General features: G+C 32.1%; 1 protein-coding gene and 1 non-coding gene across 5 annotated transcripts; one reads left to right on the top strand and one right to left on the bottom strand.

Moving 5' to 3' along the window:
* Positions 1–4,197: 4,197 nt before the first annotated feature.
* Positions 4,198–8,898, bottom strand: LOC129292175 (protein phosphatase inhibitor 2-like). 4 transcript variants are annotated; one of them, XM_054929723.1, is made up of 5 exons: positions 8,819–8,898; positions 7,543–7,614; positions 5,859–5,971; positions 5,298–5,462; positions 4,198–4,832 (listed from the first exon to the last, which is right to left on the bottom strand). In XM_054929723.1, exons 2-5 carry the CDS (start codon positions 7,545–7,547, stop codon positions 4,609–4,611), a joined length of 507 nt encoding a protein of 168 aa, XP_054785698.1. In that variant the 5' UTR covers positions 7,548–7,614; positions 8,819–8,898; the 3' UTR covers positions 4,198–4,608. The 4 variants fall into 4 exon arrangements, with proteins under 4 accessions (XP_054785698.1, XP_054785696.1, XP_054785701.1 ...); XM_054929721.1 differs by having other exon boundaries at positions 8,684–8,824; XM_054929726.1 differs by lacking the exon at positions 8,819–8,898 and adding an exon at positions 8,666–8,778.
* A 729-nt stretch (positions 8,899–9,627) lies between these two features.
* Positions 9,628–9,727, top strand: LOC129294014 (U6 spliceosomal RNA). The gene has a single exon (XR_008589257.1). It is a non-coding gene; the product is annotated as a U6 spliceosomal RNA (small nuclear RNA).
* Positions 9,728–14,959: the final 5,232 nt, after the last annotated feature.

The following is a 14,959-nucleotide window of genomic DNA, read 5'->3' as shown; positions in this document are numbered from 1 at the left end:
ACCCGAATTTTATTTTTAAAATTATTTTTAATTAATTTTTTTACTTTAAAATTAATTATTTTATTTTATAAAAAAATATAAAATATATATTTTTAATACTTAAATGATGTTTAGGACTCAAATATATGATATTTTAGTATAAAATAACCTAAAAATTAAAGAATTAATTAATATTTATTATATATTATATATTTTTAAAAATAAAAATAAAATTACTCGGGTATTCGGGCCAAGCCCGAACCCGAATCGGGCTTGGCCCGAAATTTTTCGGGCTAATTCCGGCTAGCCCGTCGGGCTCGGCCCGAATTACCAGCTCTAATTTTTTTATTAATGAACGATCAATGTTAATTTTAATTAACAGTAAATGTGATGTTACATTGTTTTTAAATTTGGAAAGAAAACATTATGTAAAAAAATAAGTTCAAATTTATAAATGCTCCTAAATCTATAATTTAAAGATAAAATTATCCTCTAGCCCTTATTTACTCCTTTCATTCAAAGATATAAAGTATTTTTTAAGGGGTTGGATGTTAAAAAATGTAAGATATTTTTTATTTTTTGAAGTGTAATCATTATCTTTTTTTAAAGTGCCCTATTGAATAAATTACTTTATATTTATTTTAGGATATTTATAGGAATAAATATACAAACTAAAGTTAGTTTACAAATAAATAACTATTTTATTAGGGATGGAATTCGGTTAATAATAATTTATATTTTTTAATAGAGGGAGTATAAGATAGAGAAGGTTTTTCTTTTCCAATTTATAATGTATGTTATTGATTTTTTTATCATATATTTCTAAAATTTTATAATCAAAGTATATATATTTAATAAAGATAAAAAATTTTATTTAAGTTCTTAAGAGATGAATGATTTGTAATTAGAACTTGAGAGGGAGTATATAATTACAAAATAAAAAAAATTATCCCTTTCATCCCTTTTTATAACAAACAATTGACATTATTTATTTTAAATTTAAACGTAATAAATAGCTAGCTATTATTTTATGAATTTATTGAAAATTTTATTTTTAATCCTTATTAAACAAAATAACTATCATTATTTATTAAATACACAACCACCATAACAATTAATGAGTTTTTTAGAAAAAAATCTTAAATATATTTATTTATATCTTGACTTTTTTTCTATGTATAAAATTTGTATCTTGACTTATGTGATCTACTCTCTCCTGACTAAAATATAAAGAATTGATAATTGATTCACAATTTTAAAAAAATATTAGTTAAAATCCTAATTTTTTAAAATTTTTTACATCATTGCAACTATACCTGCATTAAATTTTTTATATAAGAGCTTTAATAATAATAATTAAAATTTTAATGCATTAATTTTTTTTAAAAAATAAATGAAATAGGAATATAGTTAAAAAAATAATTATAAAAGTTACTCATACTTTATATTTTAGATTAAATAATATATCTAAAAAATGCCTTATAGTATGATCTAGACAAATTGTTTGTTTTTTGTTGAAGGACATGGGTAAAAAAGTAATATCAACATCAATATATTTATAATAATAATAATAATAATAATATTTGGGATTATATACAGCTTATAACAGGGTATAATTATAACAGGGTATAATGCTGAATAGATACAGCTACGCACCATTTTGGTTCTCCTTATTCCCGAGGCAAAGAAGTTTAGGTCACATTTGGTTAATAAAAAAGAAAATAATAAAAATAAATGGAATAATAAAAAATATAAAGGAATGAAATCACCGTAACTATAAATTTATTTGATAGAATATTTAAATAGATAAAAATAAAATTTATTTATATTATTTATTTAAATATAAATTAAAATAAATAGGTCATAACTATATTATTTCTTGCATTAATGCATTTGCCTTCTTTCCTTTTTTTTCAAAAGTTTTCCAAAAGCTTTTAGTTTAAATTCTTACCCACATGCATAACATTCTTTAAAAAAATAAATTATTTTAAATTTAAATTTTACTCTATAAGAGAAAAACATTAAGGAAGATATGTAAAATATCATACACAGGGAATCAAATTTAAAATTTGACTAAATTCAAAAACTTGTTTAAAAAATATTTTTTTATAAGATTAAAAATATTCTAAAGAGAAAATAATAAATACAATTAAAACTAAAAATGTTATTAAATTTAATTTTTTAAGAAAAATTAACTTAAAAATATATAATTGACTACTGGCAAAAATGAAAAAAAATCAAGGGAAATAGGCTAGATATGTGAAAAGTTAACAAGGGCATTTTGATAAAAACATGTTGAATTCAAGGTGGGTAACATGATTCCTCTCATTTTTTCAAAAGCTTGCCCAATCTTAAAAATATGATAGTCCATATTTTTGGGAATGGTCATTTCTTGTCACTTATAAACAACCAACATAGATAAGATTGGAATAGAGATATGATTATCATTTTATAAGCCAAAATTTGTATAACCAAAGGTGACCTTGTTCCCTTGCAGATATAACCAAAATTTTTACACCAATCCTGTGACGAGTCCCTAGTTTTAGTTGCTTCTACATATTGGACAAAGTTGGTAGGAAATATGGGTTGATTTCTCACTATTAATTTTTTTTCTCTGTTATTTTTTAATATAAATTTAAACTGTTCAAGTTAAATTTATACTTTTAAAAATTATTAAATCTAAATCATAAAATTTAATTTAACAGTCTAAATTATAAGAGGAGAGCGAACTTTGGAAACATGACACAGTTATTTAAAAAATAATAATAATTACTAAAAAAAACCCTAAAATTTGAAAATACCCATTAAAGATTGGGCCTGGATTCCTCTTCGTGGAGAACTCGTGCCCGTAAAGATTTTTAATTAATGATACTATGAACCAAGTTTCATTTACTGGACAAACCACAGTTTTCTTCAAAAAAAGAAAGAAAGCTGAGGTGGAACAACTTGTAACATGTGGAAGTTTAGTAGACGCCTGTTTGAGAATAAAAAAATATTTAGAAACTATTTTCAATATTTATAACTAGAATCATAGAATGTGCAATTTTTTATAGGGTGGATAATGTTTATTTTTAAATATTTTCTTATTGAGCTTCTATCTTAAACAAGGGAGATGTTTATTTTGTTTCAATCACGTTTTTTACTTTTAAACACCATTGTGCTTTCAACTACCGTGCTCTTTGGTTGGCATATTTAATTTTTTAGATCTTTAACTGTCATTAATATTTAAAAAGTTCTAAAATATCATTTTCACAAGTCAAAAAGTTAGCTCCTTAACAACTTCATATATTACATGGGATAAGGGCTTTTCTTGGTCAGATTTCTTCTATGCGTTTTGTTGTCTATATTTAGACATGTCAATGCCACATTGCCATCACACCTGACAAGAACGCAAACCATTTTTTCTGCATAAATTTCCTCCGCACTTGTTAAGCCCATTTACAATTTTTCATAATTTTTTTTTCACATGTACCTTCTCATAAAAAACAAATAGTAATTGAAATAACTATAATCATTTGAAAATTTTATCTCAAGAAAAGTTCTCATTTAATCATTTAAATATATTTCTTATCTCATTCCATATTTTTAGTTCTACTTATGAGTAAGGAGGCAGAGAGCTTATTTTCAGTTTTCCAAAACAGAATAAAAAATAAAAATAAAAATATTCTCAATGCTATAGGGAATATTCAGTCACCATGGTAGAAACTTATAATAAATGAATAGAAAGTAGAGGAAGAAAGAGAAAATGAGTAAAGATAAGGGTGAGGGAGCCCTGTAGAATCAGAATCCAATCTAGAAAGAAAGAGAATCTCACAGAATTACTGAATAATTATTTATTCATGCTCATAATAATTCATAATAAGTATTTATAATCTACAACAACAATAACTTCCCTATCCCTAATACAAACCGACAACAACTAACTTAGGACACTTGTAATCGCCAACATAAGACACATGGTAAATATATAAAATACAAATAACATGATAATTACTGACAATAACTAACTTAGGACACCTGTAATCACCAACATAAGACACATGGTAAATATATAAAACACAAATAACATGACAATAAGGTTCTGGTACACTAAATTGACTCTTCATTATAAATAGGACTACCTAGCCTTTCCCTAGAATAAACTAGCAAAGGAAGATGGCTCCTAAGTCCTAACACACCAGCAACCAGAATAGAGTAAAATATACATCCACACGATAATGCATATAAACTCTTGTCAATAAAGGGGGAAAATCTTGGATACAATTTCTCAAGTGTTGGCTATACAGGAGGGAGACAATCAGGACACAAGCTATCAACTATATAAAATATTCAAGCACCCATCTATATCATTTTATAGCCACGCAAACAATGCCCATACCCACAAACAAATTCCCTAAAAACTCTGACTTATAAGTTCATGTCAGGACCCATCACATTTAGCATATTACAAGATTGTGTAGGATCGTGCCGGTTTGGATGATCAATAATCATTGTGGATGAAGAATGAAAGCCTACACTTTGTACCTAGAATACAAGTGATTCGTACAGTTATTTCTTATCCACAAAATAAAAGAAAAGACCCAAAATAAGGGAGTGGGCTTTATTTGCTGATCACCATCCCCAGAACAATTAGCTGGGGGCACTTAGCAAGTCTTCTTTCTTTCCATCAATGTCTATCCCTTTCACACTTGCACTCAGTGATGATGAGTCACAATTCTCCTTTTCACCAAGTTCAATATTACCATCTTCATCGCTTTCTTCCTCGAGTGCAGAACCCTTTTGCCGCAGCTCTTTGACTTTAAAAAATTCATCATAGTGAGCTTTTCTGTGTTCTTTGAACCTCAGGCTCCTATCTGTCCACGTGAGAATAGAGCAAGTAGCATGTCAATATAAAAGCATCAAACAGACTCACAATGGCTAATTTCTCCAGACAAATAAGTCTGGTTTTCAGGTATTCTGAATTTAACAGCAGCTGATAGCAACATGCTAATGGCCATTAGATATCCATTTTCTGACAGTGAACATTAATCCAAGAATACCAAATTTAATGATTTTCTATGGGCGATCCCCAGATTACATAGCAGATGGAATTGCTTGACTTAACTTCATGATCTTTTCAAACTTAAATCAATTCATGCTTGATTAAGGTTCTAAGATATGCGTATTAAACTATTTTAAGTATTTGTATAAACAAGTATTCATCATAATAGAACCATTTTAGATGAAGATCAACCCCGATAAAGATTCAAACTTTGAAGAAGGAATAATAAAGCTTCATTTTTTGACAAAATCAGATTATACACAAAGCAAATAAAAACCTTCATCATCTTGTTCCACTGCATCTGATTCATCCTCAGATGATGTCCAGCCACTAGATCGACCAATTCTGTTTCTGCTACAAGAGGCCCCATCTTCAGCTCCCACTACCACATTATCATTGTCAATACACGAATTAAAGCTTCCTTGAAGAGATGATGAAGAATCTACAAAGTTAAAGCATTAAGGTGATAAGCAGCTGTGCATAGGACCCAGAACACAGAGCTTAAAAAAAAAAAAAAGCACAGATATGGATCTTCATCTAGCTACATAAACAAACAAATAGATCAATACGCTTTAGCATTTAGAAATCAGACCATGTAAAGGCCACAAAAAAAAAATGTAGTACTTGGCAGTAAGACTTTATTGGAAAATACTCATTACCAGAACAATTAATGCAATGCCAGATTTAAAAATACTGTTAACTTGCCAAAATAAAAGCAATACATTGTTTCTATAAGTATACAAGCAGATACATACAATTATGAATGGACTTAATCCAATATGTGCTAGAAGATGTTGAAGAAGCATTCAGTCTAAGTGTTCTAGTGATCTGTACATACCATCATCATCAATCATAGGATGATATGGAGTCTTGGGCTCAGTAATTTTCTGCCTCACAGGTTTGTTTGCCTCAATTTCTTCAATGTTAGCCTCATCCCATGTTACACGGCCTCTGTTTTGCGATAACAAATGAAAGATTCATAATATTAAGAATATGTGAACCATCCTTATAAACAAAAAACTTTATAAATAAAAAGCTATGCAGGATTCCATTCCCCATTTTCTATAATCTAGAAAAGTTCACCATGTCTTAAAATTGCTAAAGGATAAGACAACTTTGACGTGCATTTACTTTCTAAATCACTTCTGAAGAGATTTGAATGACAAAGTTTGGAGTCTTAGAAAGCCTAGGATATTTCCACAAGTATATCTGAGAGAACTGAGGAAACCTTCTACTAGAAATCACTATACCAGGTTAGTTACAGCCTCTTCTATAGAGAAAGGACGAGGAAAAAGGGCTATTGCAACTAATTATAGCTGTTACAGTGAATAAATCCAGAAAATAGCAGCAGAGTTGTAAACGAACAAGGAGCAAAATAGAACAGTGTCAAGCTACTCCCTTGACGTTTGAGAGGTCAGGCCTCTCCCATGAACCAACCAAAAGAATCCCCCCTTTCCTTAGGGCACACAACCCTAGATAACAGTCTAACCCTTGCCCTCATTGGGCCTTGGGCCAGCATCAGATCCTATTTCTGTACCTTTCTCCTTGGGTAGCTTAGTGGCCCTCTTTCTCTCATAAACACAGCCCGCTTGGATGTTGGGCTTATCAATATCATACAGCAATGCATTCATCCTAGGCTATTTGGTTGACATTTTGTACCAGCATTCACTCAGCTACGAATTCTTTAACAATCTAAAATGCTAGAAGTTGTCTCTGAAAGCACATCTTCCTGCTATCAAAACCCCAATGAACTTACCAGACCATTGACCATAACATTGACAATACTTCTGACATCCAATATGATTTAACACCAACTGTATAACCAGGGAAATGACAGATAGTAACTCTCCCTAAAAGCAGCATACACAAATAAGCTTACCAACCAATCATATTTTATCATTGTTCTCACAATCTCTCCCATTATCAGCAGTACCAATTCTAGACCAAAAACTCAAAAGTTTATTTATAAACTTTATTTGACTTCAATAACTGATTTCATCCTCAGAAAATCACTGGAACAATAAAACTGTAGTGTTCTCCAACTTACAGAATAATATGGTCCTGCCAAATTAAGGCTACTTAGGACCATTTGCTGAATCTTGGCTGACTAAGAAAAGTACAGGTCCATATAACAAACCACTAAGACCCAATAAATCATGTACCTTTCCTGTTCTACATTTGCAATCAGTCTTTTAAGTGAAAATACAATGCAGTCTCTTTTTGCTTCAAACAGAAACAAATAGAAAGCAACAAAGTCAGCACTACAAAATTGTTTTCATATTCATGATATGCACGCTGTAAACATAAGTTTATGTATTTTCAAGAGTCAGTCTTCAACAAGAAAGTGTGAAAAAAAATTGCAAACCATTGGAAGGTACAAGTAATCTATCTAAAAGACTTATCAATTTATTGCTTAACAGTATACAACCTTAAATAATATGGACCTTTCTGATTTAAGTCATTTAAGCAGTTTCTTCAGAAAGAAATAAGCCAACTAATAAAAAACAGATTCCTTGCATTACTTCATTTTGCTAGATGGATGAACTCTTCAAACACGATGAGCATGCAAATCAATCTCCATGTGGCTAGGACAACTGAAAAAACACAAGAAGTTCAATCCTTAAGTTCTTAAACTTCAAAAGCACATATTTGGTGGGGAAACAAAAGAGAAACGATGGGGATAAAAAGGCAGGTAAATGCTATAAATAAATTCAGAGACAATGTGAACTTAGATTTGATAAAGAATCAAAAGGAAAACATAGAGGAAGCAACCATGGGAAAAGACAAAATCTGGTGCTGCCGTCTAATATAGGTTCTTAAACAGATATGCCACCATGATGATGATGCAAAACGTTGGTTGATCACATCATTAGCAAGGCCATCATAATTATAAGCAATGGCTAATGTTTACAAGTGAGTGTCTATGTGACTGCATCAACTAAACTAATCGTCAATGTGTGTGTGTGTGTAAGTAGCTAAGCCATATTGCTCAGAGAGTTGTGAATAGTATCACTTTCAATTTTAAGTTGGATGCAGAATCAGGGACGATAACTAATGTTTACAATTCCAGCCATCATAATTATAAACGATGCTCCCTTTGGTATAAGCTTCCACAATTCTGTATGATCATATAACTAACTCAAAGGTTTTTGTGGTCCGGTTTGAAATGAATCTGAACCTCCAAATCATGTTTGGATTGATCTAAATGTTTCTATAACAATAAACTGATAGTCTGAATCAATTCACACTCAAAACCTAATCCTCTGAGAAATGAACATTTCAATGAAAGCCATATTTTTTTGCCCCTGAATTGAAAAAGAAAAAGAAATGACTCCACGAGCAAGAAGCAAATGCATAATAATGTTAAAAATGCAAAGTAATCAGATCCAGCTTCAAGACTTTTGAATCCAGCTACAACAATAGCAAATAATGAACGGAGATCCATGAATCTAAAGCATTGATTCTAGTGAATTTCAGAGGCAAAAAGTAAATATAATTGATCATTGACTTGTTGTGAGAGTCTTGCAAGGAAATGGAATATTAAATCAAACAAAAAATCCAGATCCCCGATCAAACTAGAACGATAATTTGAAAGACACGCTATCAAGTTCGCAATATTGGAGTCTATCCCGTGGTCCAACCCACTTCGAAGGGAAAACCAACATTCAATTTTGCTGCAGTTTCACCGAGGAACAAGAGGCGAGAAGGAATGGAGAATCCAAATTGGTCGCTAAGAAAAGAAAACGATTGGAAAAACTGATATAGAATATTGCCAGGTTTAGGTGGAATTGGTCGAACTGCTCAATAAGCAGCAATTTCAAGCGTCAGAATTCTTCGCCGCGATTGAGAATTTTATAGTTCCAATACTGCCCTCCTGCTTCCCGGTTAAATATCCTATTTTATTTCGACCATTGAAACGGGGGATTCACGCTGTCCCTCTGATCGTGGTGGTCCTAATGAAACTAGAAGCTGACCAAAAAAAAAAAAAAACAAAAACAAAGAAAGAAAGTCCAAGAAGGCGAGAACCATTTATTTAAAAGATTCTTGAATTAGCTATGATATGAAGGCCGAAAATTATTGAAATGAGAATAAGTTTTAACAGCTAATAATGAAAATGACCCTCGTTTTAACCAAAAAAAAAAAAAAATCAGAACCTGCCTAAAAGAAAAAGAACGGAAGAAAACTTTCACAATTCAAAAAGAATTTAAAAAAATTTTAACTTTAAATTCTTGTACTTTATTTAAATTTTGTTATGATATTTGTATTTTTTTTAAATGTGTGGGATTTAAAATATTAAAAAAAATAAGAATTTAAAATATTAAAAAAAATATAAGAACTCAAAGTTAGGTTTTTTTTAACAAAATTTCATTAGGTTTTTTCTAAAAAAATTTCTCTTTAGCTTGTGAGCATTGGTGGAAAGAAGCATGATAAAAGGAAGAAGATAATGAAGACATGGATGGAAAAAAATGCTAAAAAAGAAGAGAAAGAGAATGAAAGCAGTAGATGATGAGAAAAATAGAGAAGAGGGAAAAAAATCAAAACACAAGAAAAAAAAAAATACTTTACGTACATGTGTGCGCATTGACAATGTAAAATACTGGAAAAAAGTCCCATAGGCATCCAATAAAATTGGAATAATACATAGGAGATTAGTATGGCCACTGTGCAATAATGACGCCCACAAATTGAGAAAAAATATTGAAAAAAAAGACGTGCTAAAATATAAAATTTTTACTTTTTTGCTAAAAATTTTTTATTAAATTTCACCTCCTAATAAAGTAATTATTTATTTTTAAACTAACACTATCTTTTTAAATGTACCCCTATTTAATAAGATATTTTATCCTAAAATAAATATAAAATAATTTATTTAATAGGGGCATCTTTTTTAAAAAGGCAATAATTATGCCTTAAAATAATAAAAATGCGTTACATTTTTAAACATCCAATCCCTCAAAAAAATGCTTTACATTGTTGAAAAGAGGAAGGATCAATTTCCCTGTTTTCTATTACTATTGTATTTGTATAATAATATAATGTTTAAAATTGATACACAAGTATCAAATGTTTAATATATTCATATATGTGTTTGGGCTAAAATATGAAATATTGCTTGGTAGGTTATAAAGATATTTAGATTGTGTTACAGAAGAGTCAGGCCCAATCTGAATGAAAGGGTTGGCCCCAAGTTTAATAGAAGACCACGATAGGGTGAACATGCCAAAATCTTGCCAGTTGCAAACATTGTATTATTAGCACATAAAGACATGATCCCAAGTGATCACGAAATCTACGAGAGCAGTATCATCATGCCTAGATATCTCAGTGAGATGGGCTGGTTGTCAAAAATAGAGAATATTGAGTAAAAACTATGTCATGAGTTTTGTGGGATTCATGATTCTTTGGCAGAACATTCTAAGTTTTAAAGGAGAGTCTACTATCACTCTGACACTATAAATATAATACAAAAACACAAAAGAAAGATAGTCAACACTTAATAAAGACTCGCATTCTGCACTCATAACTTTTTAGTTTTAATAATTAGTGGTCGTGGGATCGGCGACAATGGCTGTTTAAGGTTTCTAAGGCCTTTTAGATCCCCCAATCTCAATGGCTCCTGCTGAGCTAATAGAGGAACTACCTTTAGGGCCTTGGTAAAGGCAGTCTCCCAAACTTTATTGGCCCCAAGCCCTGAGTCCCCATTCCGGGGTTATAGTAGAAACGCCCTCTAGGTTAGTAATAGCCCCAAGACCTTCTAAGTCACCGGCACCATCAATGGCCGCGACAAGCATGGCTTCCGAAACCTCAACAGCAACTACAGGATCTCCTATGCTCCCCACCACCTTGCGGGCTACCTTACGAGCAATCTCTATAGGGTCCTTAGGGACTGCCTCAGGAATTGCAATAAAGGTAACCCTTTGGGAACCCACAATTGCCATAGGAATAACAAATATGACCACTTGAGGATCCGGCGTTAGCTCAAGTGTGATAGTGGAAGTAACTACCTGAGGGTTTGGAGTTTGAGCTTTTACCCCTCTACGGTGTAGGGGACTTATCCTGCTGTCATCAGAGTCATCGGACAGGATAATGGTCCGTTAATGCTTATGCATGTGCTTTCCCTTTTAGGGATAGGTCCAGCCGAAGAAGGTATGGAGGAAGGTTGATTAGTGAGAAGGGGTGTTGTCTTCTTTCTTCTCTTAGAGTCAGGTGAAGGAGATAGAGCCCGCTTCCTCTTATCAGGTCCATCTCCTTTATCCGTGCGGCTTAAGGTGACTCTTCCTAGATCCATGCTTCTTTGGGAGACATGAGAGGTTGCATCATCCCTCTCAATCTCTTTAACTACGGACCTTAATGAAGGGGCCGTCTAGGTCTCCGAAGCAATAAGATTGTCAATGTTTCCCCTCAAGAAATTCATCAGCACATGCGATTGTATCCAATTACAGCCTATAAAGATTCAAAACAGGTCAAACTATGTCAAAAAGCGAAAAGAAAAAACATAGAAAACAACACTTACTGGTATGGCTCTTTATTATGCGCTTAAAGTGCTAGGGCCACTATTTGTTGAAATAAAGGCAAGCAACACGGTCTACCAGTCCCATCTTGCACTGCTTTTAGGTAGTGTGTGGAATGGCTATGTGATTAATAGCCTCTCAATCCAGTAACTCTATGCTAATTTGGAGGTCAACCTAAACTGGCCTGCTACCAGGTAGGGTTAATATGACTCCAAGCAAACCTTCAAGGATTTAGAGGAAAAGTCAGTGTATGGCATCCACTTTTTTCTGGGAGTAGTGGCTGAGAGGAAAACCTCATCCCTTAACAATAAGGAAGGCTTGTTCTTTTGGTCCACCAAGTGCTTGTACCAGGTAGGAAGGCGACGGTCTAAAATGTTAAAGGGCTTTAAGGTCTTTCGTAAGGACCAGCTCTACCCACGAAGAACTCAAAGAAGTTCTTCGATTCATCCAGAGGATGACCACCTAATAAGCAAGTGAAAGGGTGATTGGTATGAGAGTTTTCATGGAAAGGTTCCTAACGGAGCAGAGGGAAGTATGCGGTCGTTCATAACTTCAAGAACTAAACAGGCTCGTGGAAGTTGCTAAAGGGCTTCTTCATTAGGGAATTCCTCATGTCGTCATATAGACGATATAACATCCTTAATTTTAAATTAAGATTAATTAAGTTCAATTAGACTAAATAAGTGTATTAGTGAGGTGTATGGCCAGAGAGGCTTAACTTGGTATAATTGTTGTGAATTTAGCCCTAAAAGTGGGTCCAAATTGATAGCGAGCTACCCGGGCAAGGAAAGAGGAAGAAAAAGTGAAGGTTTCCTCTCTACGTCACATGCCATGGTGTGTGGTCAATCCGCCATGGTGCACAGAGCCAGATTTGAATCTAACGGGCTCCTCTGCGCTATGTACCGTAGTGGAGGGCCAAAATTCTAATATATTAACTTTGAATCTGCGTGAGAGAAAGAGAGAAGAGGAAGACAGAAATAAAGAAACGAAAGAGTAGTGCTAGGGCTTGGGAGAACTAAATATTAGGAGTATTTTGAAGGTCCTAAACATCAATGGTAAGCTTTCTTATTTAAATCTTCCTCTCTTCTTCTATTTTCTCGAAGGTAAAGGTTAGGATTTGATTATTAATGGTGATTTTTGATTCATAGAAGCTATGAGTCCAAACCCATTGATTTAAATTAAGTTAATGGGAGTAGATTGAGCTACATAAACTGGTATTAATGGTTTTATGATGATTGGTGGTTTGAAGACATTAAATGTCTGAAATTCTCATAAATTTAGTGGTTAGGAATAATGTGATTTCATTAACAACCATTTAAGACCTCAATGTTATTAATGAGAGTTAATGGAAGCTAAGAAGCCTTAGGGGTAATTTTACATGAGTTAAGAATAAATCTTGAGTATTAAGAAATGATGAAATGTTAGTGAAAAATAGCTCAAAAATGGATATTGATGTTTTTCATGGTAAATGCTTGTAAAGTAACTACCATTGGCACCATTCAAGCTTCTTGGAAGCTTTCGGAGTGAGTAATTGAGGGGGTGAAATTTTTGACCTCTCAAAGGTTTGAGATAACTGGATAAATTCTATCTTATGCTTTTGTGTATTTATTAGTTTATGGATTTTATGATTTATCATTGAAATGTATAAATTTTAAAAAAAATGCAAGTGTGGCTTGATTTGTTAGAAAATCTACTAAATCAAATTGTGAATTTTATGCCTTATGATGTAAAATTTCTTGGAGAACAATATCGATGGATTTTTGTATTTTGTTATTAGGAGTTCAATGATTTTATGAATTGAGAAGTAACATGAATCTTTATTTATGAGAAGTTCTATGATGTTTAAAATAGTGGAGTTCAATTATTTTGAAGGTATGAAGTACAATGATTGTGAAGTTGGAGTTCAATGACTTATTGAGTTTGAAGTTTCATGGAAATGTGTTTTAAGAAATCTAATGATTTATGTAATGATAAGGTTCAATAAAAATTAAAAATGTGAAGTTTTATGAACTGTATATATGTGAATTATGGCATGAATGTACATTGCATGATTTTGAGAGGCAGGAGTTTGCTTAGGAAGAGGATTAGATGATAAAATCCATATGGTAGGGCCTATTTGTGAGATGGTTTGTCGGATTGATTATATCTATATTATCCCACTAAGTCAACGAGGGACTGTCCCACTAGTTCAACGAGGGATTGTCCCATTAGTTCAACGAGGGATTCAAACCTAGCTAACTATCCATCGGTTCAATAAGGAGCCTTGTTTAGGGTATATAACATCCCATAGTGTGAGAAATAGGGGAAACCATATTTCATAAGTGAGTTGGGTGCGCTTTGACCAGATAATCCCCTCACAAGTGTTTAGGTTAGGAAAGTCAAGGAATATAGACTATCCCATTGAGTTATAACCCACGGTTTCATGTTAGAGCAATAAGGAGGATATAAGGGAGGTGTGATCATGCATATAATGAGTAAAAGCACCTTTTGTCTATGTGGTATCCCTAATGATGATATCATGAGTTAAGTTTTAATTCTTTCAATGTATTTGTTGATGAATTGTGTGACCAACTCTCTTTATATGAAAAGCTCTAAAAAATATTGTTTCTCAAATTAATGCTATTATGTGAGCAGAATTGTGAATATCTATTTTCAAATGTTTTACATGGGTTAAAGCATTAACATTAACTACCACTTGCATTTAAACTAATTGACATGCATTATTATGGGTTAGTCGGACCTTGGTTACTGAGTAGTTATACTCATCCTATTATCTTTAATATTACAGGGAATAGTTCAAGAGGTGTGGATAAAGAAAAACATCAAGAGGCTTAAGACCACGATCCTTTTGTAGTAGGCCTTTTTATTTTGAGTAAACTTATGTGTATGATAATTTTCATTGTCAATTAGGAATTCTCATTTATTTTTTACTTGCATCATGTGAATTGTAAATTATAAGTGTATTTTGGACACTAGGGAGTGAGTTGATGAATATGTGTTATTATGATAGGGCTAAAATATTAATGTAAGTAAGAATATATCATATTATGAGACGATTTAGGAGAACTTAATGAAAATCGTGGTAAACTCCCCCTTTTTATGTTTTAGAGGTTAAGAGGTTGAGTAATAAAAATTTAATCTAAAAATATTTCATATGATATGGTGCATTGCAAGAGTCAGTCTTAATGATTTGTATGTGGTCAAATTGATGTCGGTGGCTATTGACCCTTGGTATTTGGTTTGGGCACTTGATTTTGTGAAAATTATTGTAAAAGTATAAATTTTGAAAAGGGTGTCCAATTTTTGTTTTAAAAATAATTTGAGTTTAAGACTAATTCTATTAGTTAGAGCTCAAAAAGAGCTTTCGGTAGACACCTAGTTTGTATCATTCTGACATCAGACGAAAATTTGGGACACGTTAGAAGTT

The sequence above is a fragment of the Prosopis cineraria genome, unplaced genomic scaffold (genome assembly GCF_029017545.1).
Source record: "Prosopis cineraria cultivar Desert tree isolate PC_DT_omini unplaced genomic scaffold, ASM2901754v1 PC14, whole genome shotgun sequence".
Classification (NCBI taxonomy): domain Eukaryota; kingdom Viridiplantae; phylum Streptophyta; class Magnoliopsida; order Fabales; family Fabaceae; genus Prosopis; species Prosopis cineraria.
This window is presented reverse-complemented; position numbering and strand designations above follow the sequence as displayed.